General features: G+C 41.0%; 1 protein-coding gene across 2 annotated transcripts in view; it reads left to right on the top strand.

Moving 5' to 3' along the window:
* LRP4 (LDL receptor related protein 4) overlaps positions 1 to 25,795 on the top strand; it is a 78,139-nt gene extending 52,344 nt beyond the window's left edge. The window contains exons 17-39 of one of the 2 annotated variants that reach the window (XM_063437681.1): positions 200 to 408; positions 973 to 1,054; positions 1,624 to 1,729; positions 2,069 to 2,270; positions 3,402 to 3,591; positions 3,705 to 3,836; positions 4,083 to 4,223; positions 4,477 to 4,563; positions 4,677 to 4,848; positions 5,175 to 5,337; positions 5,506 to 5,731; positions 5,976 to 6,279; positions 6,707 to 6,925; positions 11,011 to 11,145; positions 11,605 to 11,713; positions 11,995 to 12,139; positions 13,041 to 13,154; positions 20,959 to 21,079; positions 21,630 to 21,694; positions 21,795 to 21,882; positions 22,635 to 22,776; positions 23,649 to 23,709; positions 24,813 to 24,899. In XM_063437681.1, the coding sequence (XP_063293751.1) occupies positions 200 to 408; positions 973 to 1,054; positions 1,624 to 1,729; positions 2,069 to 2,270; positions 3,402 to 3,591; positions 3,705 to 3,836; positions 4,083 to 4,223; positions 4,477 to 4,563; positions 4,677 to 4,848; positions 5,175 to 5,337; positions 5,506 to 5,731; positions 5,976 to 6,279; positions 6,707 to 6,925; positions 11,011 to 11,145; positions 11,605 to 11,713; positions 11,995 to 12,139; positions 13,041 to 13,154; positions 20,959 to 21,079; positions 21,630 to 21,694; positions 21,795 to 21,882; positions 22,635 to 22,776; positions 23,649 to 23,690 (3,194 nt within the window). In that variant the 3' untranslated portion in view covers positions 23,691 to 23,709; positions 24,813 to 24,899. Of the gene's footprint in view, positions 1 to 199; positions 409 to 972; positions 1,055 to 1,623; positions 1,730 to 2,068; positions 2,271 to 3,401; positions 3,592 to 3,704; positions 3,837 to 4,082; positions 4,224 to 4,476; positions 4,564 to 4,676; positions 4,849 to 5,174; positions 5,338 to 5,505; positions 5,732 to 5,975; positions 6,280 to 6,706; positions 6,926 to 11,010; positions 11,146 to 11,604; positions 11,714 to 11,994; positions 12,140 to 13,040; positions 13,155 to 20,958; positions 21,080 to 21,629; positions 21,695 to 21,794; positions 21,883 to 22,634; positions 22,777 to 23,648; positions 23,710 to 24,812 lie in introns of both variants that reach the window. The other variant, XM_063437680.1, reaches the window with a different exon arrangement.
* Positions 25,796 to 26,437: the final 642 nt, after the last annotated feature.

Raw genomic sequence — 26,437 nt, 5'->3', positions numbered from 1 at the left:
CAGTAACTCCCTCTCTGTGTCAAAAATGTCTGCATACAACTTGCTCAGCTCTTTGACTGATGACCAACTGTGGCTAAATTTGTTTAGCTCATCCCATTAGAAAGACCTTCTTTCCCTTGCACACCCTTCCCTCGTTTTTTGCTATGTTTGTGCCACTTTGAACCTGAAGGAATTAAGATGACCTTTGACCTTCGATCAGGTCTTGACAAGTTCCTGCTTTTTGCCCGAAGGACGGACATCCGGAGGATCAGCTTTGATACAGATGACCTGTCTGATGATGTCATCCCATTGTCTGATGTGCGCAGTGCTGTAGCACTGGATTGGGACTCCACTTATGACCACATGTACTGGAGTGATACCACCACTGACTCAATCAGCCGGGCAAAGTGGGATGGCAGTGGCCAGGAGGTAAGAGAAGATGATGGTAGTTAAAAGTGGGAGAAAAAAAATTGGTGTAATGGGACACAGAGAATGGTGGAAATTATTATTTTGTATTAATTTTTTTTAGAATATCGAGATTCTTTTAGAATTCTGTATCATTAGAGCAATCTAACCCAGACACTTTTTTTTTATAGTTTTTTATTTTTATTTAATTTTTCTTGTATCTTTTCAAGTTATTTATGTAATGCGATTGTGGGGGAACTACCTTACAAGCTTCGTGAGGAAGAAAAAAATGCAAATAAAATACTACAAAATCGTTGAACTATAAATTGTTCCAAAACCAAAGACTTTCTCAGTTAAGGATGTTTAACAGAATGTTTGCTGTAAAGAAAATCGGTGATACGGTTTCTAGTAGATCCTCTAGAGAACATCTTGTTCTTCCTTGGTATTGAATTTATTGGAGTTCTTTCAAAACAGAAGTGCTCTGTTTTTTTGTTTTTTATTTTTTTGGGGGGGTTCCACTATCCGTGTTGGGTTGTAAATATCAGACATTACATTCTTGTATGTATTTTGTGTTCACTGTATCCATAGGTCGTCATAGAAACAAGCTTAGAGAGTCCAGCTGGACTTGCCATAGATTGGATCACTCACAAACTGTACTGGACAGATGCAGGTAATGTACTTTGCGCTTGGTAACTCCATTTTATATCTTGAAAACAACAACCACATAAAGTACTCATTACTAGTTTAAATTCTGCATCTATTGTGAGTTTGCAAAGTTGTTAGCATTCAGAATATTAACACCTGGGTTGATCCTTCACTAGTCTGTGTGCAGGGCAAAGTATAGAGCCATTGCTGCAGCAAATGGGATGCACTATGCATACAAAGGAGACTTCAAGAACGCAGATGGGTCCAACGACTGACTTCAACTATGCACTATTTCATGCCAGAGTTTATTTTTCTTTCTGCTTTTGTGATGTGAGAAATCACTGCATTCAGTGAGGGGAATAAAGGGAGGTAGCAAAAGCATCCCAAAATCTTGAATTAACTTTTATTTGCTCAAAATAATCCTCAATGTCTTGTACCGATCAAGGTGAAATATGGCAATCTTCTCGCTGAAACCTTCCAAACCGTGTTTATGCAGAATATAGGACTCATATGGGAGTTTATTTAGATACCAGAGATGGTGCTCGAAGTTGTACAGGATGACTGTAATTGAAACTGTAACTTCTCTCCTACAAGGTACGGACCGAATCGAAGTAGCAAATACTGATGGGTCAATGCGCAGTGTGTTGATCTGGGAGAACCTAGACCGCCCACGGGATATTGTGGTGGATCCAATAGGAGGGTAAGTGTTTTTCTGTACTGTACATGTATGTTGCTTGCCTAAAATGGTTAAGTAAACAAATTAAACTATTTTGCCTTTGTCCCCAAATTGGATATTGTCAACCTTATTCACAAACGGAAGCTTTGGAAATGTCCAAACCATGCAACAGTAGAAAATGTTTATTAAATCTGATGTAAATGACAATCAGTCTTTCAAATGTCTGACTTGGCTATATATGGAATGTTAACTCAATGTTATACCAATAAATTATAACTTGAGGCTCGTAAGCACTTTAGGATCTTACTTTGCACTTAATTCAACCCTGTCGGCTGAGTTACTAAATGTTTTTTATGATTCCAGATACATGTATTGGACAGACTGGGGAGCAAACCCAAAGATCGAGCGTGCAGGGATGGATGCCGTTGGTCGTATGGTCATCATCTCCTCCAACCTAACCTGGCCAAATGGACTAGCCATTGACTATGACTCAGAGAGACTTTACTGGGCTGACGCAGGAATGAAGACCATTGAATCTGCACGGCTGGATGGGTCTGACAGACAGGTGAGATTATCAAGCACATATTTATTATTCTGATGCAATTATATAAAAAAAAATTGGGATAAAAGGACAAGATCGACACTCCCCCTCGTGATGGGGATAATGGAGAAGAATATGCAGCTTGAGATTGACACTGTTACGATGGATTGAGTTATGGGAAATCAAGGTGAACTACGGTCTTCAGGAGTTCATAAAAAGTTGTAACGGACTTCATTTGATAGAGGAGTCTGTTCCACTGGTTTCCAGCTAGGTGTGAGAATGAGTGTGGATGAGTCGGAAGCCAGTGAGAGTTGAAGTCCGTGAGTGGATAATATGTGGGTAGACAAGTCATTTTATACATAAACCTCACACAAACTTTATTTAGTAACCCGAGAACCAGTTCAACAACAGAACAATCATTCAAGAAAACCTGTCTAAAAATACTTTATCTAACGTTCTCCATGTTTTCCTTGAGCAGGACCATGTATCATAGACAAGTGAAGGCTGGAATAATTTTCCAGTTACTACATGATGCCATTTAATAGAACCAAGGTGTTATCGGGCAGCCGTACAAAGTGCTTGGGAGTGCCAGGCAGATATCTAATCTAAAGGGCTTGCAAATTAATTTTAGTATGTCACTGCATAATGTCATTTTTGTTTTCCTATCAGAGAATCTTAGTGTAGCAGTATATCACCTAAACTTGGGCGCACCACTATATAGATAGAGAGCGAGAGAGAAATACAATATATTATGTTATCAAGTTTTATCTGCTTTGATTTTAGCTATAGATCCAAATCCTCGATGTTGCCCAATTCAGATGATGCATAGTTAGAATCCAAGCTGCTATCTAACCTTGACAGTGACATTATACAATGTATTTTATCACTACAATGCGGTTGTCAAAGTTAGGTGATGTATATTTGAAGGTGGACAATTAACAATACACATGGAGAAGATCGATTACTGGTGCTAACAGTCAAAGCAAAGAAGTAGTATTTGGGAACAAAGAAGGGAGAAACCTGTAGAAGAAGAGAAAATGATCCAAAATTATTTATGAATTATGTAAATGTCATTTGTGGCAAACATATGGTACAGAAAATATGATGTAGTTCTAAGTTTTTGTTTTTTTTTTGTTTTTTTTTTGGGACCTTTAGGTACTGATGAATACTGATCTCCCGCACCCTTTTGGTTTGACTCTGTATGGGGATCGGATTTACTGGACTGACTGGCAATCAAAAAGTATTGAGAGCGCAGACCGGAAGACTGGGCTTGGACGTAAAACTGTGCGGGAGAACCTTGAGAATCTGATGGACATCCATGTGTTCCACCGCCATCGGGAGCAGGGTATGTAACTCTACCATTTAAAAAAAAACAAAAAAAAAAACCTGTATATAAATATTAACCTTTACATAGTGTGTGTTCTAAGAAACATTATATCCAACCTTCTTGCTTTGCAGTCCAGTCTGGTTGCTCCAAAAAAAACGGAGGATGCAGCCATATCTGTCTTCTCTCACCTCAGCCAAAAGGTCACAGCTGTGCCTGTCCTACGGGGGTCAATCTGCTTGGAGATGGCCGTACTTGCTCATCAGGTGACTTTTACCTATCCTCTTCACAATCTGTCAATCTGTTTACACGTGTCTTATCAATGACTTCCACTGTACAGCTGCTGTCTTGTTTTATGTAAGGCTAAACTTCCATTCCTAGTGATGTATGGCTGGGCAGCTTTGATGCTCTGTGTATCTGGGGTTCTCATCCATCTTGTTAAAATTCCCTCTTCCAACCCCGGCTATGGTTTGCGATTTTACAGATTTTTGTTTTTCTTCTTTTTCACATAGGAATGGACCGTTTCCTCATCTTTGCTCGCAGGACAGACATTCGCTCTGTCTCTCTGGATATCCCATATTTTGCAGATGTCGTTCTCCCGGTTAATGCTACCATGAAGAACACAATAGCTGTTGGCGTGGACCCACTGGATGGTGAGCTATGGGCATGGGTGAGGATGATGATATTCCCTAGTATATCTAATATATTATATAGTTTTATGATGCATTATATGTAAACATGAATTAAACTTGTGACTTTTATGGGTGAAATATAAACAAATGGATATAATCGATGTACAAAAGCAGTCTTCATAGTGACCATTTTTGGCATATATGGTTTTATAATTATTTCTCGCTCTCTGACTGTCCTGTTTGCCCTGCTTTTCCTTGTTTTGTTTTTTTTTAGGTTTGGTGTATTGGGCAGACAGCACACTACGGAAAATTAGTCGAGCAGCTCTAGATGGGTCTGGTCACCAAGACATTATCACCACCGGTAATTCAACTACTTGCTCTCTTTGCGATTGATGGAAATGGCACTTAAGACAATTTTTTTTTTTTTTTTAACTGTTCGCTTTTACATTCCAACTTGTCTTTTGACTCTCTCAGGTTTGGTCACCACAGACGGTCTGGCTGTCGATGCGATCGGCCGAAAAGTATTCTGGACAGACACTGGGACAAATCGAATTGAGGTGGCAAATTTGGATGGCTCTATGAGGAAGGTGCTTGTATGGCAGAACTTGGGCAGCCCTCGAGCCATTGCCCTTTACCACGAAATGGGGTAAGTGCCATGGCATGTTTTCTTCTGTTTTGGTTTAGAATTTCCCAACATTTATGATCTGTGATTGCAAGCACAAGAATGATCCAGCACTTTCCAAAAATAACGTCGTGTTTTTATATTGCATAGGAGAAAGCTTGAATAAACACTGTTATTTTTGGAGAGTGGTCGACCCATTCCTTTTTATGTATTTTTTTTATTGTTTTGAATTTACTAGTGGTGTGGTGATACCGGAGCTATACTTTACCAAGTGCTCGTCATTCCATAAACCAAAAATAAAATACTATGTGGTCCATTCTAAATAACTATGACTTTTGTCCTTTCTGTAGATACATGTATTGGTCAGACTGGGGGGAGAATGCAAAGCTGGAAAGAGCAGGAATGGATGGCTCAGGCAGAACAGTTTTGATCAGCTTGAATCTCGGATGGCCAAATGGACTGGCTGTGGACAAGGCTGGATCTCAACTTTTGTGGGCAGATGCACATACTGAGGTACATCTGAGGGGTTTAGATGAAGGACTTGGAAAAAGAAGCAAGAATAGAATGACTTGGTCACTTTTTAGGTGTTTCTGCTTAAAAAAAAAAAAAAAGCCAACAATTATTTTTCTCCCTCCACCTTTCATTTCACGATCTCATGCTCTCTCTCTCTCCTGTCTCCAGAGGATAGAGGCCTCGGACCTTATGGGGAAAAACAGACGGATCCTTGTGTCTCCAGTCCACCATCCATATGGCCTCACTCTCCTGGATGCCCACATTTACTGGACTGACTGGCAGACACGCAGCATCCAAAGGGCAGATAAAGACACCGGGGCAAATATTATTGTAGTCCGAGACAACTTGGCCGGCCTCATGGACATTCAAGCTGTGGACAGGACTCATGCCCTAGGTCAGTTCCATCTACTCTTTTTTGAAATTGACTTTTTAATGTTACTTGTGGGGTTTTGTTTTCTCTAATGTCACCCACAAGCCCAGCCACAATTTGAAAATGAAATGTATTAATGCAGGAATAAATATTAAAACCTAATTAATCTACATTTATGACATTTTCCACAATTTTGATGTATTGATTTCTGTGTAGATCTGATTTTATTTTTTAAAAAGCATGTTTTATGTTCTCCTCTTTATTGTAGGATTTAACAAGTGTGGAGAGCGAAATGGGGGCTGCTCCCATCTGTGTCTGCCAAACCCATCCAGCTACTCATGTGCCTGTCCTACTGGTATCCAGCTGAAGAGTGATGGCCGGACGTGTGATCCTTCTCCCGACACTTACCTCCTGTTCTCCAGTCGAGGCTCCATTCGCAGAATTTCACTCGACACGAATGATTATACAGATGTCTATGTTCCCATCCAGGAGCTCAACAATGTAATCTCTCTGGATTACGACAGTGTGGATGGAAAAATATACTACACAGATGTGTTCCTGGATGTGATCAGGTGCTTAGACAGCATGGAATTTCTTACACCACAAAATAATACTGAGAATAAGATTAGTTTTATTTTGTAGAGTTTTCGTTCACTCCTGGAAAAGTCAGCAGTCTACTCCAAAGCTTACCAGTATTACTTGGTCTCTTTGCCTTAAGAGTGACATTGTATACAATATAGTTTTAAACTAGTTTTTTAGGTGCCCAGCCCCCCTCTTTGTGATTTTTACTTACCGTTTCTCCATTTCCATGCTGGCCTATGTTGATAAAGTGTGCATCCATGATTCTCAAAGCAACCCCATGATTTAAATGTTATCTAGTTCTGTCCTAATGGATATATTGAGAACTTCTTCTATACCCACTTTTTTCCTTATATGACCTTTTAATGGACCTTATAGTCCTCAAGTTCAGTGTCATGATGACGACATTCTTTTCCCCAGGAGGGCAGATCTGAGTGGCGTGGGCATGGAGACCGTTATTGGTGAGGGACTGAAGACCACCGATGGGCTGGCGGTCGACTGGGTTGCCAGAAATTTATATTGGACAGACACTGGTCGGAATACCATAGAGGTGTCAAGGCTGGACGGACGACACCGGAAAGTGCTAATAAATAACAGTCTGGACGAACCTCGTGCCATTGCAGTATTTCCAAGAAAGGGGTGAGCATAGATATTATTGTTTATAAAGCTGGTACTTTATCTTAAACCAAACCTGAATCTGACCACGTATATCTCTCATACATTCTCATCTCTCTTCTGGGCTTTTGTTTATGGGCTATTTATCAAGATCCTGGTGCAATGTGCATGTAGTTTAATTTGAGGAACAGGAAGTAGCATGGAGTTGCTGTTTTTCTGGGTGTTGTAGTCCAATGACCGCTAGGTGGACAGTGTGCCCAGCATTGTCTGACGATCTATACCTGCTCATAATTAGTTTTTCTCTTAGAGGTTCCATTGAAAGCAGTTTAAGAGGAAAGGTAGGGTGGTAACATGCTTGTTTTCTGTAAGACGTGGGCATAGTTTCTTATGTAAGAAAAAAGTGGGAAGTAGGTTAGCGCTAATAATATACAAAGTAGGCAGCAACCTTACAGAGGGTCACCCTCTAACCCTCTGAGTTTAGAATGTACAGGTAAAAGGAGAAAAGGGCTGCGCCAAAAGAGACCTAAAAAATACAATAAAATAAGTCCAAATAAGAATAAATATAAAGTAGAAGAATAAAAAAGAATAAATGAAAATGTCAATGTCTGTTGCACACGTCGCACTGGTAGGATGTTCTCTCTTCCTATGATGCTTTAGATCCTCCCGTGATATGAAAAATATAAAAGGGAAAAGGACCAATTGTGCAGGGTGTGGGGTACGTGGCAGATGAAGAATAAAATGTAATGAACTCACATTTGCATGGGCTATGACCAGCTCAGGGGTAACAGGCGTTCTGCAGTATAATCCCTGCTAGTAGGATATCACGAAATTCTGTTCCACTTAGAGTCTGGTGCTGTCCAATTCTCAGGAGAAGGGAGAAAAATATATAGACAACAGATAGTGCTCTCTGAAGATAAAATGTGGTATAGATAAAAACCGAAATAAATATACTCACAATATAAAGTGCAGATGACACTGCACTTGAGATATGGCGTGGGCGGTATAATCCCCACCTCAGGATATATAAGATGCCAGGAAAAGAAGATATAAAATTGTAGTGATAAAAAATATATAATAATAAAAGTATGAATGGCACAGAAATAAAGCCAAACTTAATTTATTATTTAAAATATACAATAAAATCCATTAACGCGTTTCACCACTGGGGTTTTATCAAAATGGAATAACATTAAAACCTGGCAAGAATAAAATATATATAGGTGCACTGTTACTTTAAAAACGGCGCCAAAAATAGCATCAATTAACATAAGCCAATCACAGCTAGGCATAATACATATGAGAGATAAAACTTATAATACTGTTAAAAATAGGTATATTCTTAAGTGAAATGAGGTCTGGTGTGTACCAGACATAATGGGCGAAAGTAAAATAGAAAACGAAGCTTATAGCTCAAATAATATTATATTATTTTTATACACTAGCGCGTCACGTGACCCGCGCGGGGTTGTGGGAAATGTAGTGCGCGGGCCACGTGATCGCACTTGCCCACATCCAATGAACGTCCTAGGTGGGCGGTGCTCGCGCGCGCCGCGTCACGTGGTCCGCGTCGCACAAGAGCAGTGTGACACAGGAGTCACGTGATCGGCGCTAGGGAGCTTGGGAGATGTAGTCGGAAAACCCGAAATGGGTTTTAAATAGAAATAGCTAGCATAGACATATGTAACATCAGCAAAAGGATTAGTATACATATTAAAGTACTGAATAGCAATAAGTAGCCATATATAAGGATAGTGAAAGAATAACATATAAAAATTAACTCGTTATTGGCAGGCATAGACAGTATATATAGTGATAATCATATTAATGTTAAATATGTGTACTATAGCAGCATGATTAGTATTCATCACATTAGTGCAAAGTGAACTAGCAGCATAATGTTCTATTTTTAAATATTAAAAAATAAAATAAATAAAATATAAAATGTCTTAAAGGGCAACAATTGCTATATAAAACCATATGTGAGACCATACATATACAGACAAGTATAAGAATATCAGGATAAAAATATCACAATAATGATAAAATGAGGATAAGAATATATATCTGCTAAGTGGTCCTATTGGGGGTATCCTAGACCATAATGCCGTAGGTGACAACTATGAATAGGATAACCCCCAAATGACCACACTAGGTGAATAAACCACATACTTTTAAAAATTATAAAAAATTAAATAAATCAAAGTCTGCATTTAAGCCTTTAGGGGCTAAGGTCTGTAGGTTGAATACCCATTCCATCTAGTTTCTGCCTAGGATATTCTTAAGATTTCCCCCTCTCCAGGGGACTTTGCATTTTTTTATACCTATACAATTAAGAAGTTTAGGGTCCCGATTATGTTTTTCAAAATGTTTCGATACAGAATGATTAGCATATCCATTTTTTATATTGCGGCAGTGTTCAGCTAGTCTCGTTTTAAGGCATCTGGTAGTCATACCAACGTATTGGAGGCCACATGGGCACTCCAATAGGTAAATAACATTGGTGGTATGACATGTGATAAAATCTTTAATAGTATAACTCTTATTGGTTGTATTAGATTTAAAACTAGTGGCTTTGGACTGGATAGTGGGATTAGTACTCTTACATACAACACAGCGTTTGCACTTATAAAAAACCCGTCATCCCGTTTAAAAAAGTAGATTGTGTTTCTTTTACTTCTCTGGTGTAATTGTTAGTTAAAATTGATCTAAAATTTGGTGCACCTCTAAAAACAATTTTAGGCTGTATTGGTAATATTTCTTTAAGGAGGTCATCTTGTCTCAAAAGATGCCAATGTTTCTTAATCGTTTTTTTGATAAAGCCACTTTTATTGTTAAAATTAAAAATTATGGGAAGAATAGGGGCTTTAGAGGTGTCTTTTTCTTTATAGGTTAAGAGATTTTCTCTAGGTTTACTTTTTACTGTTGCTATAATGTTCTCCAGTTTTGTAGGTGAGTAGTTTTTCTCAATGAATTGATTTTTTAAAAGCAATGATTGTTCATTAAAATCATTGATATGAGAGCAATTCCTTCGCATTCGTAAAAATTGGCTTTTGGGAGCGCTCTCAAGCCATGGTTTATAATGACAGCTAGTCTGGTCAATTGCTGTGTTGGTACATACTTTTTTTAAAAAATGTTTTTGTATGCACTACCCCTTCTTTAATAAAAATACTTGGGTCTAAAAAATTGATTAAATCTCTACTGTATTCGTATGTTAAAACAATCCCTCTATTATTTGAGTTGAGGTGTGAGATAAAAGCATTGAGTGAATCCTCTGAGCCTCTCCATATAAAAAACAAGTCATCAATATATCTAAAATAGGTGACCAGGTTCTGCTCCCACGCATGCTGCCCCCAAATGGCACTAGATTCCCAGTCGGCCATGAAGAGGTTGGCATAACTGGGAGCAAACCTGGTCCCCATAGCTGTCCCTCTCTTTTGGAGGTAAAATGAGTTAAAAAAACAGAAATAGTTATTGTTTAAAATAATATCAATGCCTTCTATAATAAAATCAATCTGAGTGTCTGGGACTCTTTTTTCGTTAGATAGCATGGATCTGACAGCATTACAACCTAATTCATGCGGGATAATAGTGTATAAGGAGGTAACATCACATGTCACGAGTATAAAATCTTGTTCCCAATAAAATCCATTCAAAAAATTAAGTAATGTCAGATAAGACTTCATAAGTTTCACAGTTGGTTGGAGTTGGTTGGAGTAGAGTGTCAATGTATTGAGATAAGTTGCATAAGGGGGATCTTATCCCTGACACTATGGGTCTACCTGGGGGTTTTTTGGCATCTTTGTGTATCTTAGGCAAAAAGTAAATTACGGGAATTAGGGGATTTTTGATAAATAAATAGTCAAACTCTTTTTTGTTTAGAATGTTTTTATCTAGCCCCTTTTGTAAAAAGGTATTAAGTTTTTGTTGTATACAGGGCGTTGGGTCTTCAGATAATTTCTTGTATACATCAGTGTCATAGTTTCTTATGTGCAAGAACAGGGTCAGTAACCTCTTCTGAATTGGCATGTATCTATATGTGATTTTCTTATTTCCTGTTGTTTTTCCTCATATGCTCACATAATTCTGTTCTTTTCCTCCGTTTGCTTCAGTTTTCTTTTCTGGTCAGACTGGGGTCACGTTGCGAAGATTGAAAGGGCTCATTTAGATGGCTCTGACCGCAAGACGATAATTAACACTGATCTGGGCTGGCCAAATGGATTAACTCTGGATTATGACACCCGCAGGTAAGTGTCCTTAACATTGAACAGCCCAATCAGTGACCATTTATTCAGGGAGTTAAGAACAATTAATAAATATAACCGTTTCTGTATTTAATATGTTGGTGACCTTTCTCTAACATACTGGTGCTTTTCATATTCAATGTCGCCAAAATTACTCCATCAAATTTAGTTCCCAATCCAAAAGATAAGGGTTTATTGCCCCCTGATTAGATTGATTAACTAGGTGGTCTGGAAGTCTATTTTGATATATTTTTTATTTCTAATCGTTTATGTAAATGCAGTAAGTTCCACTAGAAAGTAGTTTCCACCCAGTCACCCCCTTTCGTTCCCTTTCTACATATCCCATCAAAATACATACATTTCAGGGATTGAATTGGCACCAATTTATCCCATACAACGTCCACAAGTGCCATGTGTTGAGGAATTGTGTCTAATTGGATCGTTCCATGTGGCCCTTTTCAGGATATTCTGGGTTGACGCACACCTGGATCGCATTGAACACTCTGATCTGAACGGGAAGATGCGCCAAGTGCTAATCAGTCAGATGTCTCATCCCTTCGCTCTCACACAGGTGTGCATACTGGGTTCAGCCTGGTCCTCTGAGATACCCAAATGAGGGCAGTCTTTACCCACACTTTGTGCTTTCTTGCCAATACTTTTATTTTTTTTCTTGATTGCAAAGAAGCTTTATTGACCAGTAATGTTTCGAGAAATCAATTAAAATGAAGGAGCCACTAATGTTTTTTCCTAATGAGGATTAAGAGCTGTAAAATCAGGCATTTCTTTTAAGCAGCCTTTAAAACTAGCCTTTCCATACAGCATGTTCATTATATTTACTAATATGTCTGACAGGAAGGACGCTGGATCTACTGGACAGACTGGCAGACAAAATCCATCCAGAGAGTAGATAAATACACTGGTCGGGACCAGGAGACTGTTTTGGGGAATGTTGAAGGCTTGATGGATATCATTGTGGTGTCTCCTCACAGACAGACAGGTATAGGAGGCACCGAATAAGCTATTCTCTGACCCTCTTGTTTAACACATTTTAATCAATTGTATATCTTGGCCTTAATCATGTTTCTTGTTTTTGTTTCTTGAGAAAGTTGTAGTTTTTGCATTTCATCTATATTATATTTTTATTCTTCGCAGAATTCATGTTTTCTGATAATAAAGTCAGTTGCCATCATGGTGTCCTTATTGAACCATACACTTATCCATGTAATTCCAAATGGGATGTAAGAGTACATTGAGAGCAGGAAAAAACAAAGTAATTGGCTTAGTTTTGTTGACTTCATTCAGATTCCATACAAGTTGTAGCTTACTTGTACCATTACGGAGAGAATCTATATAATTTGCGTATCTGACCAATTCCACCCAGAAAGGCAGTCTAGGTCCGAAATGTCAGGTAGAACCTGTTGGATAAGACGTGCAGGAAATCCAGATGATTTTTTTTTTTTTTTTTTTACCCCCTTTAAGTAAGATGTTGCTGCCACCCCTCCAGGCATAGTGAATAAGTTTCCTTTTGAACTTCGTGAGATCCAATTAGCCAAAACAGGATGTAAGATAGCTCAGGAAACAGACAACAGATTAATTAGTTTGCTCTTTGGTCAATCGCTTGTTTATCTCACATCAATGTTTGTTTTGTAAGTGAGTCCTAATTTGCTCAAAGGGTTACTCCAGGCACCTTGACAACTTCAATGATTCAAATTTATTTTTACATTTTGATTAGAGAACCAAGATAGGAAGGGTTACTCTTAAAGTGCTGATTGTTGGTTAGAGCAACCTTTTAATCTATTTCAAAGTGTTGACACATCCCATTCCCTGACCCGTGTTTATTTCCTGCCTCTGTGTCTGATTCCCTTTAAACCATTTCCCTCTTTCCTAATCCCCATCAGGTACTAATTCGTGTGGAGTAAATAATGGTGGCTGCTCTCACCTCTGCTTTGCCAGAAGTTATGACTTTGTTTGTGGCTGTCCGGATGACGTTGATGCCGAGACTTGCTCCCTCAGTGAGTAGCCTGAAACTTTTATGATTGCAAAATATAATGGATATATCTTTCACGAACATTTTAAGTTCCTGATGTGCTGAAAACCAGCAACTGGAAGACTTCTATCTCCAAAATTATACTTGTGGCGTTCCTAAATATTATCACACTAAACATATTGGGACATGTAATCTTAAATCTGACTTTAATCACTTGGTTTGGGGAAGGGTCCACACAGATCAAAATTGATAGGATTAGTTAAATACAAAAATGAGAAAAAAAATAATAAAATATATATATATATATATATATATTACAATTCTTTATTTTTGTAGTGCAGGTATAAAAGGCATGAACAACAGAAAACATGTCATTAGCTCAAGCAATAGGTCGTGCACAAATAACAGACATCAAGGAATAAATGCACTTTTTAACAATTTTTTTTTATATAAACAAGAACTACATCTGGAATGTGTCCTGCTTGTGGGGATGGGACGATGGAGTATTCTGCTGGGTGGGGTGAAACGCTCTACATAGGGAATAAGTGTAGTAAGTGGTGGTATGGTAGGTATGTGAAGGTCATGTATTTTGGGCGACAAACATTTTGGAGTTATGCAGGGTTTTAAAAATTAGATGTGGGATTTTGTTGAGTCGTAGGTGGGTCAAAGAGGGGATGTATGAGTCGGGGTAGCCCCAGGTGTTGTGGCGTGTTTGCCCTTGCATTGAGTGTTACTCCAGTGATGCCCCATAGTTGACAGCTGTGTTGGTTTGATTGAAGTTGGTGCAAAGTACCATTTATGGTAGTCCGGCTACTGTGTAGATTCTTCCTCTGCATTCTGTACTCTGGTTGTGACTTTTCACATCTGCTTTGATGATATTAGTGTCTGCTGCCAACTTTTTGTGGATATCCTGGAGTAGGAGCTGTAGGTCATGTTCGGTAGTGGGTGGATATCCTGGAGTAGGAGCTGTAGGTCATGTTTGGTAGTGGGTGGATATCCTGGAGTAGGAGCTGTAGGTCATGTTTGGTAGTGGGTGGATATCCTGGAGTAGGAGCTGTAGGTCATGTTCAGTAGTGGGTGCTGGCCCATCTGTGGTGTCTATGTGAGTGGATTGGTCAGTTTGGGAAGCTGTGGATGTCTGTGCTCCTTTTTCATCCTCCAGGATGCTGGTGTGTGATCTGTGGAGGCCCTCTGCAGGCGCCATCTTGTGAGGTACTTGCCTCTGCAGCATGGTCCCGCTAACCCTGTTTTCAGGTGGGATCCCAGCCCCAGGTTTTTGTGTGCGGCGCCCCATGGCTGGTGTGTGCTCAGTTGGGGGCACGGAGCCCCAGTCTGGTGCGTCCGGGTCTTCAAAGTCATGGAGGAGTGTTTCCCAGCCAGCTAGGGCCAGTGAGTAGGAGGCCCTGGATCGGTGCCGCTGTTTGTGCACCTTCGCTGGTTGAAAAAGTGAAATATATATTTTAATTACAGCACCACCATATTTTTACACACTTAAAGGGACACTGCTGGTACTGTAACTAATTAATCTTATTCAAGTGGTTATAGTGCCTGGAGCCCTCTGGTGCTGTCCTTCCATTCATTGTTGAATCAGTTTTAATGCTAAAACAGAGTCCCCATCTCCTCTGTGCTGCTTGAGCTAATGAGGAAGCATTCACCTGAGCAGCATTGGGCAGCTGTGATTGACTGAGCATATCAGCTGATCGATTTGAGCCTATCACAGCACCTACTGATGGCTGGAAGGAAGTGTGTAATCTCTGTCTGAACCATATCTCCCTGGGGACAGGACGTGACTGGCTATAATCAATTCAATAACACGAAATTCTTCTAGTGCCTACAGTGTCATTTTACTGTTTTTGTATTTTTTTTATTTTTGCACAGCAAAATTATTATTTTTTTCTTCTAATGTATTTACACAAAAATATGTTCAAAATAGATTAAATAATAAAAACCTATAAATTTTTTATTAAATTATGTATGCTTGTGAAGATCAGGATATTCCTCTCAAATGAAACATTTGGAAACAATTTAAAATGTTGACGTAAAAACTCATTTATGCCAATTTAGGGTTGGATTTTAAAAATACAGTCTAGAGCAAGCATGTCAAACTCGCGGCCCACAAGGACCATCTTTGCGGCCCGGCGAGCCGCGAGTACATGCCTAATGATCCAAGCAGAGTAGGCACCTGCTCTCCCCATATTGCGGGTGCCTACTCTGCTCATTTACCCGGCTGGGGGAGAGGTCTCTGGCGGCAGCGAGGGAGCTCAGTGTTCCAGCTCCTCACTGATCACCCGCGTGCGTCGACTGAAGTGAAGCTGGGCGCCGGAATATGATGCCATATTCCGGCATCACTAAACTGCGCGCGGGAGCAGTGAGGAGCAATAAGGACCCCAGGGAGATGCCCCACATCGGCTCCAAAAGGTAAGGAGCAATAAAGAAAAGTATGGGTGTGTAAGTATGTGTGTGTGTGTCAGCAAGTATATGGGTGTGTGTGTGTGTGTGTGTGTGTGTCTGTCAGCGAGTGTGTGTGTGTGTGTGCGGCCCACATAAACGTAAACCTAGTTTATGTGGCCCATGCCACACTTTGAGTTTGACATGCTTGGTCTAGAGTGAATTGGTGTCGGTTGAGGAACAGAATATAAACTAGAAAAAGCTCTAAAATCTACCAAATATGACAGGCAGACATTTACCAAACACTGAAACACCTCTGAATCTGCATGTTCTGAGATTTCAGCTAGTGTGGAGTTTGCAAATGAGAGAAAATAAAAAAAACTTGCCTGGGGACTATCAGAACCCCTTTTAACCAGAGAGGGGCTGGAGAAATGTACAATTGCTTGGTACTTTTAGTGACCCTCTACTCGTGCTATGGTGCCAGGGAAGGGAGAGTGCATTGTGCACCAGGTCACTGCCGTTTTTTATTTATTCAAAAAATAAAAAATGTATTATGAGAAATTACATACAATATAAGGTGGAGTTTCTTCTTGTTTAAAATAGATAACAATATAAGATGGGGTTTTTTCTTATTTAAAATAGATACCCTAGAGATAAAACAAAGAAGGACACATCATAGTGCAATATTGTCTGAATCTTCTATAGCTTTCAGGGAAATATGTGAAAATAAACTCACAAAACAAGAGCCTATGGAATAAGGCTCAATCTTCCAGCGTTGCGGGATTAAGGTTCCCACTCCCTTCTTTATACTGCCAGAAGGTGATGAATAGTATGATGTCCTCTCACAGGAAAAGGGCGCGAAATTCATACTACAAATGAAGAACACCCACAGCAAGAATTTACAGCAACTGAGGAAGCCTCATTAAGAGGTGAAACGCGTTTTGCTACTAGAGACTATCTCTATAAGACTGCCTACAACTGTAAGGTCTTATTTTTTATATTTTACTTGTGCACTTTATTAATAAAGCACTTTATATTACCTATACTAACCTGTGAGAGGACATCATACTATTCATCACCTCCTGGCAGCATAAAGAAGGGAGTGGGAACCTTAATCCCGCAACGCTGGAAGATTGAGCCTTATTCCATAGGCTCTTGTTTTGTGAGTTTATTTTCACATATTTCCCTGAAAGCTATAGAAGATTCAGACAATATTGCACTATGATGTGTCCTTCTTTGTTTTATCTCTAGGGTATCTATTTTAAATAAGAAGAAACTCCACCTTATATTGTATGTATATTTCGTTTATTGTGAGGGCGAAGGGTACTCACTAAGGTGTATGAGGATCTCTTGGTTTACTTTTATATATGTGTATTCCACTGGTTTTACTGTATCTCTTTATATTATGAGAAATTACCATATTATTCATGGCAGTATTGGAGCACTTTCAATCCTTACCTACTTTGCAGATATTTGGAGATATTCATCCCAAAGGATTTCCTCAAAGTGTGCTACTCCAAATTTAGTCCTTCGTGAATTAACCAAAATAATTTTACATTGCTAAATAAATAAACATAGTATGCAAGACGTCTTGAGAAAAGTCCCATAGAGGACTGAAACATCAGCACTTTTTCTGGTGCATAATTGTACAATAAAACTTCAAGATTTATTTACAAAGTCCTGTGAGTGCACCTTCCTATAGATAGATAGATGTGTGTGTGTGTGTGTGTATATGTTTGTATGTTTGTATATGTGTATATGTGTGTGTGTGTGTATATTTCTTTATTACAAATTCTATCAAAATGTTAAAGGGACTCTATAGTCACCATATAAAAGCAAGAAAGACAGGTCCCCCAGCCTTCCTTCTTGCTTTTATATGTACTTTCATTTATTAAAAATAAATTTCGAGGTGTTTTTATATTAAAAACTTACCTCCGTTCCAGCGCCGAGCTCCCCGCTAGGCCGCGCCCCCTTTTTCGTCAAAATGACGAAATCGCGGGGCCCAATGGGACGGCTTCGCGCTGCACCAATCGCGTTCTTCATAGAGCGGCATTGAATGCCGCCCTATGAAGAACCTGAGCGCTTTACCGCGCATGTGCGCGGAATGCGCGTTCGCGAGCTGAGCTGTCTGACTGACAGCTCAGCTCGCTTTCTAAAATTATCAATAAGGGCCCCCACCCCTGTGCGGCGGGTGGGGGCCCTAAAATTATCAATGAGGGGGGGACCTACTGTCCCCCCCCGGCCCCCACCCCTGAGCGGCGGGTGGGGGCCCTACAATTATCAATGGGGGGGGGGACTTACTGCCCCCCCCCCGGCCCCCACCCCTGAGCGGCGGGTGGGGGCCCTAAAATGATCAATGAGGGGGGGGACCTACTGTCCCCCCCCCGGCCCCCACCCCTGAGCGGCGGGTGGGGGCCCTACAATTATCAATAAGGGGGGGACCTACTGTCCCCCCCGGCCCCCACCCCTGTGCGGCGGGTGGGGGCCCTAAAATTATCAATGAGGGGGGGGACTTACTGCCCCCCCCCCCGGCCCCCACCCCTGAGCGGCGGGTGGGGGCCCTAAAATGATCAATGAGGGGGGGACCTACTGTCCCCGGCCCCCACCCCTGAGCGGCGGGTGGGGGCCCTACAATTATCAATAAGGGGGGGACTTACTGCCCCCCCCCCGGCCCCCACCCCTGAGCGGCGGGTGGGGGCCCTAAAATGATCAATGAGGGGGGGACCTACTGTCCCCCCCCCGGCCCCCACCCCTGAGCGGCGGGTGGGGGCCCTACAATTATCAATAAGGGGGGGACCTACTGTCCCCCCCGGCCCCCACCCCTGTGCGGCGGGTGGGGGCCCTAAAATTATCAATGAGGGGGGGGACTTACTGTCCCCCCCCCGGCCCCCACCCCTGAGCGGCGGGTGGGGGCCCTAAAATTATCAATAAGGGGGGGGACCTATTGTCCCCCCCGGCCCCCACCCCTGAGCGGTGGGTGGGGGCCCTAAATACAAAGGGGGGGGGACCCTAGTTAACCCTCCCCCCCCCCAAAAAAAAAATATCTCCCTACCTACCCCCCTCACCCTAAAAATAATGAGGGGGGACCATTAACTAAAAACCTGTAAAAAAAGAAAAAATGAGATAAAATCAACTTACCATTCGATGTTTTCTTTCTTCTAAAATCTTCTTTCTTCAGCCCCAAAAAAGGCCAAATAAAAATCCATAATAACCGACGCAATTAAAAAAAAAAAAAACCGAGCGCAAAAAAAAATAATCCATCTTCACCCATGGAGGGCTCCGCGCAGACTGAGCTCCGCAGGGCGGGGGAAGGCTTATAAAGCCTTGCCCCACCCTGCAATTATGCTAAGAACACTCTGATTGGTGGGTTTAAGCCAATCAGAGTGCTCTTTGTCATTTTACAAGCGTGGGAAAGTTCTTTGGAATTTTCCCACGCTTGTAAAATGACACAGAGCACTGTGATTGGATGGATTTAAAGCCATCCAATCACAGTGCTCTGTGTCATTTTACAAGCGTGGGAAAGTTCTTTGGAATTTTCCCACGCTTGTAAAATGACACAAAGCACTGTGATTGGATGGATTTCAAGCCATCCAATCACAGTGCTCTTTGTCATTTTACAAGCGTGGGAAAGTTCTTTGGAATTTTCCCACGCTTGTAAAATGACAAAGAGCACTCTGATTGGCTTAAACCCACCAATCAGAGTGTTCTTAGCCTAATTGCAGGGCGGGGCAAGGCTTTATAAGCCTTCCCCCGCCCTGCGGAGCTCAGTCTGCGCGGAGCCCTCCATGGGTGAAGATGGATTATTTTTTTTGCGCTCGGGTTTTTTTTTTTTTTTTTTTTATTCCGTCGGTTATTATGGATTTTTATTTGGCCTTTTTTGGGGCTGAAGAAAGAAAACATCGAATGGTAAGTTGTTTTTATCTTATTTTTTTTTTCTTTACAGGTTTTTAGTTAAAGGTTCCCCCCTCATTATTTTTAGGGTGAGGGGGGTAGGTAGGGAGATTAAGTTTTTTTGGGGGGAGGGGGGGTGGGGGGGAGAGGGTTAACTAGGGTCCCCACCCCCTTTGTATTTAGGGCCCCCACCCACCGCTCAGGGGTGGGGGCCGGGGGGGGACAATAGGTCCCCCCCTATTGATAATTTTAGGGCCCCCACCCACCGCTCAGGGGTGGGGGCCGGGTGGGGGGACAGTAGGTCCCCTCCCTATTGTGAATTTTAGGGCCCCCACCCACCGCTCAGGGGTGGGGGCCGGGGGGGGGACAGTAGGTCCCCCCCTTATTTTTTATTTTAGGGCCCCCACCCACCGCTCAGGGGTGGGGGCCGGGGGGGGGGGACAGTAGGTCCCCTCCCTATTGTGAATTTTAGGGCCCCCACCCACCGCTCAGGGGTGGGGGCCGGGGGGGGGGACAGTAGGTCCCCCCCTTATTTTTTATTTTAGGGCCCCCACCCGCCGCACAGGGGTGGGGGCCGGGGGGGGACAGTAGGTCCCCTCCCTATTGTGAATTTTAGGGCCCCCACCCGCCGCACAGGGGTGGGGGCCGGGGGGGGCAGTATGTGCCCCCCTTATTTTTAGGGCCCCCACCCACCGCTCAGGGGTGGGGGCCGGGGGGGGGGGGAGAGTAGGTCCCCCCCCCCCCCCCTTCAACCACTATTGTGGCCGGACAGCATCCCTGTGGGTTCGGGCTTCAGCTGTCAGCTGAAGCCACGCCCACAGCAGTGCTGACAGGCTGTCAGCACACAAAGCGCGTTCACAGTGCTTTGTGTGCTGATAGCCCGTCTGATGCATTCACCCAGAATGCATCGGACGAGAGGCCTTTTTAGGGCCTCTGAACTCGGAAGTCCCTCTGGTGGCCGTCTGATTGACTGCAACAAGAGGTGTTCCAAGCTTCCAATGTAAACACTGCATTTTCTCAGAAAATACAGTGCTTACAAGAAAAAGGCTCCGGGTAGCTGTAGCACTCACCTAAACAACCTCATTAAGCTGAAGTTGTTCAGGTGACTATAGTGTCCCTTTAATATTAATGTTGATTGGCCATATGTCAAAGGATCTACAATATTCATGCTAATCATCTCTAACAAATCCTTATGACAAAGTCCATTTCCAACCAGGAGATAGAATGTCAAATGAGAACAGAGAATGTTATTTTAAAGAAAAAAGGTGCAACACTCTGCCCAAGACGCCAATATTTTGGCTAGATATATTTTATCAAGAGTATAAGGGATAGAGTACGTAGGAGTAGTTATTTAACACTAGCAGGGCTATTTACTATAGTGAGAATTCAAAGTGAATTTAAAATTTAAGACCGAACTAGCTTGCATTCAGTTCAGCTAGTCTGCCCTTGAATTTGAAATTATCTTTGAATTCATACCTGTAATAAATAACAATGTAGACGTACACATAAGGGGATAACTGGAACTGACCTATTTCTCTCTCTTGCTGCAGTTCCTGGTTTCCTACCCTCTGCTCCTTTACCAACCAACCACAGTGAGAAGATCTCTGGTCCCATCAGTCCAAACACCCAAGGCGAGCGAGGGAATGATGGCGTTGGGGTGACTGCTGGAAGGTATGTGTGTAGGGAATCTCTGCCTCTAGTATGTTTACTACAAACAGCCTACCCAGAAATGTAAATCAGCATGAATTGAACCACTGACATTATATCTGCCATGCTAACGACATAAAACAAGAGTAATCCTGAAGGCATATGGACTCCTTAGAGTCCCTATCATACCCTTGTCTTACTTGTTTGCTAACTATTCCTGTGTTTGTGATTCTATCTGAGCGAAGGAATACAATATAAATAGAGTGGTGTACCGCTTCTCTCCTAAAATCACACACACACTGCCGATCTTGTTAATATCATCATTGCATTTTAAAGCCTGTGCTTGTGATGTTCAGTTGCATAATTGATTCCTCCTTTTTAACAAATATTAAAATGTAATAATAAAAAAAATTCTAGCTTTTGACAGCATAGGAGAGCAGTTTGCTGCACCTTGTCTCCCCAAGCTCGAGATCCTTATTCCCATGGTAGCGTTAGCCACATTCTTTGTACTATACTCCTCTCGAATTCCTCTACCTCCTACCAATTCAATATTTCATTCTTCTTTTTATTCTAGCTGTTCAGATGAAGATGGGGCCCGGGGGCTTTGTGTATCTAACGGAGCTATACCAGCCAGCACAGGTGAGTGCGTTTTATAAGAGGTGGAGAATTGAGAAGGATGTTCGCAAAGTGTATCCCAGATTAATGTAGGTTGTTTTTTTTAATGATCTTTTCTCTACAGCGGATAGACTGCGCGTGCCATATATAATCGCTGGGTCGCTGTCTCTTCTGTGCCTTCTCCTTCTCATGTCCGCGTTGCTGATATACAGGTTTGTGAGTGACTGAAAGGGCATTACTGCAAGACTTTAAAAACCCCAACAACTCTGATTTAATGATTGCCATTTTCTGGGGGTGATTTTAGCTTGTTTATTAGCTTTGTGCATATTGGAATTCTTTTAACCTCAAACACACAAAGGGGAACACTGGAAGTACCTGAACATTGATATTGTTAGTGTCTGTCAGTTAAGTGGTTATACTAATGTTAAATGGTTCTATGGGAAAAAAAATTGTTTAAAAAAAAAAATGGGTTGCCTGAGACCGTAGGGGCTTATTGTTAGAGCAGGGTATAGCAAGGATGGGTATTTAGCAATAAAGTACACTGGAAAAAAGTGGTGGGCAGATTGTTTGGGAGTGAGTGATCCCTGCGAGACAGGATAAGGATTTGAGAATCAACAAGAGCTTTGGGGTGCTTGGCTGGGATAGTTGAGAAGACTGCGGGCTACATTAATTTGGGACACTGGAAAGGAGAACATAAATGGAAAATACTGACTGCTTGTAAGAAAAACTAAATGATCTATTTCAAATGGTGAAGACATTGTTTGGGAATACAATATTCTTCGTTTAGGAGTGTCTCCAGAGTGTCCATCATGTCCATGTGGTGAGCTACAACAGGAAAATACTTTAATATGGGAGTGTTTGCACTTTAGGTTAATATACAAACTATTGCATCAATGCAAGTTTGTGAATGTCTTCCTCTATTTTACACTTGTTTTTTCATTTTTTTCATTTTTTTTTATTACAGGCACCGACGTGCAAAGCTGTCAGACCCAGGACTTGGCACTTTAACCTACAGTAACCCTTCATACCGTACATCCACTCAGGAAGTGAAGATAGAAGCTGTACATAAGCCAACTACTTGCCACCTCCAGCGGCACAGAAAAGAGGTGAGCGCTGTAAGCTTGTGAATGATGGTTGGAATGTCTGTGATTGGGGCCCCCAGGTGCTGCTGCTACACCAGTGATGTCTGCTTCAACTAGGCAGAGGTTGGGATAACTCGGCCAATGTCTGGTGTCTTGCTGGTTTATATGGGATAATATCATAATACGGCTGTGTAGAAATGCTCCTTGCACATAGGACCCACCTACATAGTATTATATATTATTATTGGTATTTATGTAGCATTTTACAATAACATAAAGGGGGAATCTAACATCGGATGCGACAAACTATAACAACTTTTAGTAGATATGTGTGTTATAGCTGTGTGTACATTCTGATTGACATGATACAAATTAACGATTGCCCTACAATTATACTGGGCATCTGGAAGGATGTTGTGTATATTTGAATGGTGAATCTGTATGTTGGCTTTCTAATATAGTGCAGCCATTGACTGCAAAATAAATTCAGTAGGAACATGTTATTTGAAAATGCTGAAGGTATTAAAAGGTTTTAGGAATTAATTAGGAGAATAATCGCTGTCCCTCATTGCAGGAGAACCAAGATAAAATGTAACCATACAGTAATCCACTGTAACGAAGAAAATTGACTTTTTTTAAAGCAGATTTTATTAGTCAGCCTGTAGATATACAATATCAAGGAAAAATCTTAATCCTAAATTTTTCCAAAACGACAGAAAACTGGCTCTGGAAAATCAGAATTGAGTATCAAAAAAAAACAAAACAAAAAGTAACGTAAGTTTTCAGGCATTTAAATATGGTGGGAAAAATCAACTGTTTGCCTGGCGGCTAATGTCATCTGAATTGTCTTTGGCACAAGTTTAACATGTTTATGTCACGGTATTTCCCCCATGCAGCGCTCTTCTCCTTCTGATAGTCTCTCTCCTTTCCTCTTCTGAGTACTTCTATCACCCACAGGTATTGGGGACTGCTGCACCCGGTGTGTGTTCTAGGTTTGCCAAACTCTTAATTCTTTGTGGTCTGATTCCGAGTGCTATGAACATTCATTGAGTTCAGTGTTCTGCATAGTCTCAGCGGTTCTAATTTGCTTGCTTCTGTTTCGGTTTCCTCTTTCTCTTTATTAAATGGAACTATTTTTCTATTTTTTTTTGTGATTTATTATTTATTTTCTTTGTGACTTTTGTGATTTTTTTATTTTTTTTATTTTAGTTTTGTTTTTCCCCCTCCCGTGAGTGCAAAACTAAGGCATGAAATATTTCAGAATCTTGAATGCAAATCTGAAAAGTCTAACATTCTCTTTATTTAATGCTATCAACCTCCTTGAATTGAGATTGGGTTTCTCCCATTATACACAGCGCATGCACATTTAATGTTTCTGTCCTTGCCTTATACTGTGATTTAATGTTTGGTTTGTACCCATCCACAATGTGATATCCTTAAGCTCTTACTCCAGCTGTATTTATACTATAACAGAAGGTTCCTAACTTTATCCCAAATCATTTTTAATTGGGAATTTAACTTTTTATTTTATCCTTTGACTAAATGTATTTATTAAAATGCAAATCTGCTATATAAATTGTATGTGTTTAGAGTATGCCAAGTAAAGACAAACTCCAGACGATGTGTGCTTTTGTAAAAGGCAATATCGAACATTATATTTAAATATTGCACTTTAATTTACTAATTGAATTTAAAGAGAAGGTTAAATCCAAGGGGAAAAATGTCAGAACTGGAAGAAAATTCTCTAAACCCACTATACTTCCATTTCCGCTTCTTTGGCCTTCAATGTGAAATTCACTTTGAATTCTCACTTTAGCAATTAACCCTGTGTATGTGTGTGTTTCTTTACTGAGTGTTTTAAACCAAATGGTACATTTTAAAACTCTTGGACTTTTTCCCCCTCACTAAACTGGCAATAGGTGCCACAATATGAAGACAAAATTATGGAATTGGAACAAATAATCTAACTTTGGCTACTTTGTATTTTATCTTTTGGGGCAATTTTCTTGTTTATCAGACAACTTCTGATTTAGTGAATAACTTTTTTTTACATTTTGCAGACTGTTCCTGACAGTGGATGCACTAAAGAGAAGATCCGTATTTTGGAAGGTTTTGGTTTACTGTCTGGAGAGGAGAGTGATTGGGATGACCTCAAGCAGGTGAAGCCTTCAAGGGCGAGCATCCTTCGGGACCATGTGTGCATTAAGACGGACACAGTATCCCTGCAGGCAAGCACTGCTTCTCTTGACCTGACTGAGACACAACAACTATTACAGGAAGAACAGTCTGAGAATGGCAGTGTCCTGCTCCCACCTACCCCTGAACGGCGCATGTCCTTGTCGGATACTGGCTGGAGGGGTAATCACATACCTTCCACGGAGAGTGAGGTGTGAAGCACTGGGGGCATATGGACACTGCTTATCACTCCTTAGTATTCTTCAACTAATAAAGAGGTTCTGTATCTTGTATAAACACTCCGTCCTATTTCCTTAAGTCTGGATACAACTGGACTCTGCGGAGAGCCTGTGAGAAGACACAAGAAATGGACAGTTATTTGGGGTGGGATACGTATTTGTGGACCGAAACATGGACTCAAGTGTAAGCTATCTCTTCCTGTTGCACCTGCCTCAGTGGAACAAAAATAATCTATGAAAATTTTGCAAAATGATGAGCTGGCATGAGCCTTCACTTCGTAATGTTCTGTCATGTACTTGAACATAAAAACAGGTCAGCAATTGACCCCCAGAGACCCTGCTGTATGCATTCAGAAACCAGTGACACATATTCCCATTACATTGTGCTGTAGGGTGACCTGCAGTCTTTATGCATCTGGACTTTACTTTTACTATGGACTCCACATGCTGTTGACACACGTGGAGAATTAACAGATCTATCTATACGACAACAAGAATACCCAATGGAATTATCTATGAACTAACTCACACGCTCGCACATCTTGCAAAGTATGCGGATGCTGTGAACGGGAAGGGTTAAGCACTGATTCTCCTGGGAGGGAAAAATAATTTTAAAAAAAAAATTCTAATTTTTATACTAAGCCAGAATAAACAAACTTCAGCTGTTTATTTTATAATGTTTTTAACAAATTCTGGATATTTTTTTTTTTTTTTATTATTTAACCTGTAAGTTGGATATTTTAGATTTGTTGTGATAACTTAATATAAAAATAGATTTTTGTACGTGGTGGCTTTTTGTTTGTGGGGGAAATCCCACGCCGACTGGTCGTGTGTGTGCATGTGTGACGCTCAAAGAGGATTTTCTGATGCTACAAATTATGTATTGTATTTAGGCTTAGTTGGAAACAAATTACACTCTGACCCGGGCAAATTTCTAGTGTTGAAAGATAATCACAGCATGAAGCGATAGGGCTAGAATCTGTTTGAAATGTATTCCCAAGCCTGGAATGTCAGATCTGTGTAGATCAGTGCCGCAAATCTGTGGTTGGAAGTGGCCATAAAGTACTTTAGGTGTTTTAGAATGCTGACAACACTTTACTAAACTGTGAATTATCTCGATTTGAAAATGTATTTAATATTTTAGGCCTTAATTGGCAAACTATCTTTTTACAAGAAAACAAAACCATAGTATGTGTTGGCGCTTCAAAAGATGGGATAAGTAATAAAGGTGTATTCCCCCATCACCTCCAAATGAAATCAGGATAAAGTGG

Source organism: Pelobates fuscus, chromosome 12 (assembly GCF_036172605.1).
Source record: "Pelobates fuscus isolate aPelFus1 chromosome 12, aPelFus1.pri, whole genome shotgun sequence".
In the NCBI taxonomy this organism is placed as follows: Eukaryota; Metazoa; Chordata; class Amphibia; order Anura; family Pelobatidae; genus Pelobates; species Pelobates fuscus.
This window is presented reverse-complemented; position numbering and strand designations above follow the sequence as displayed.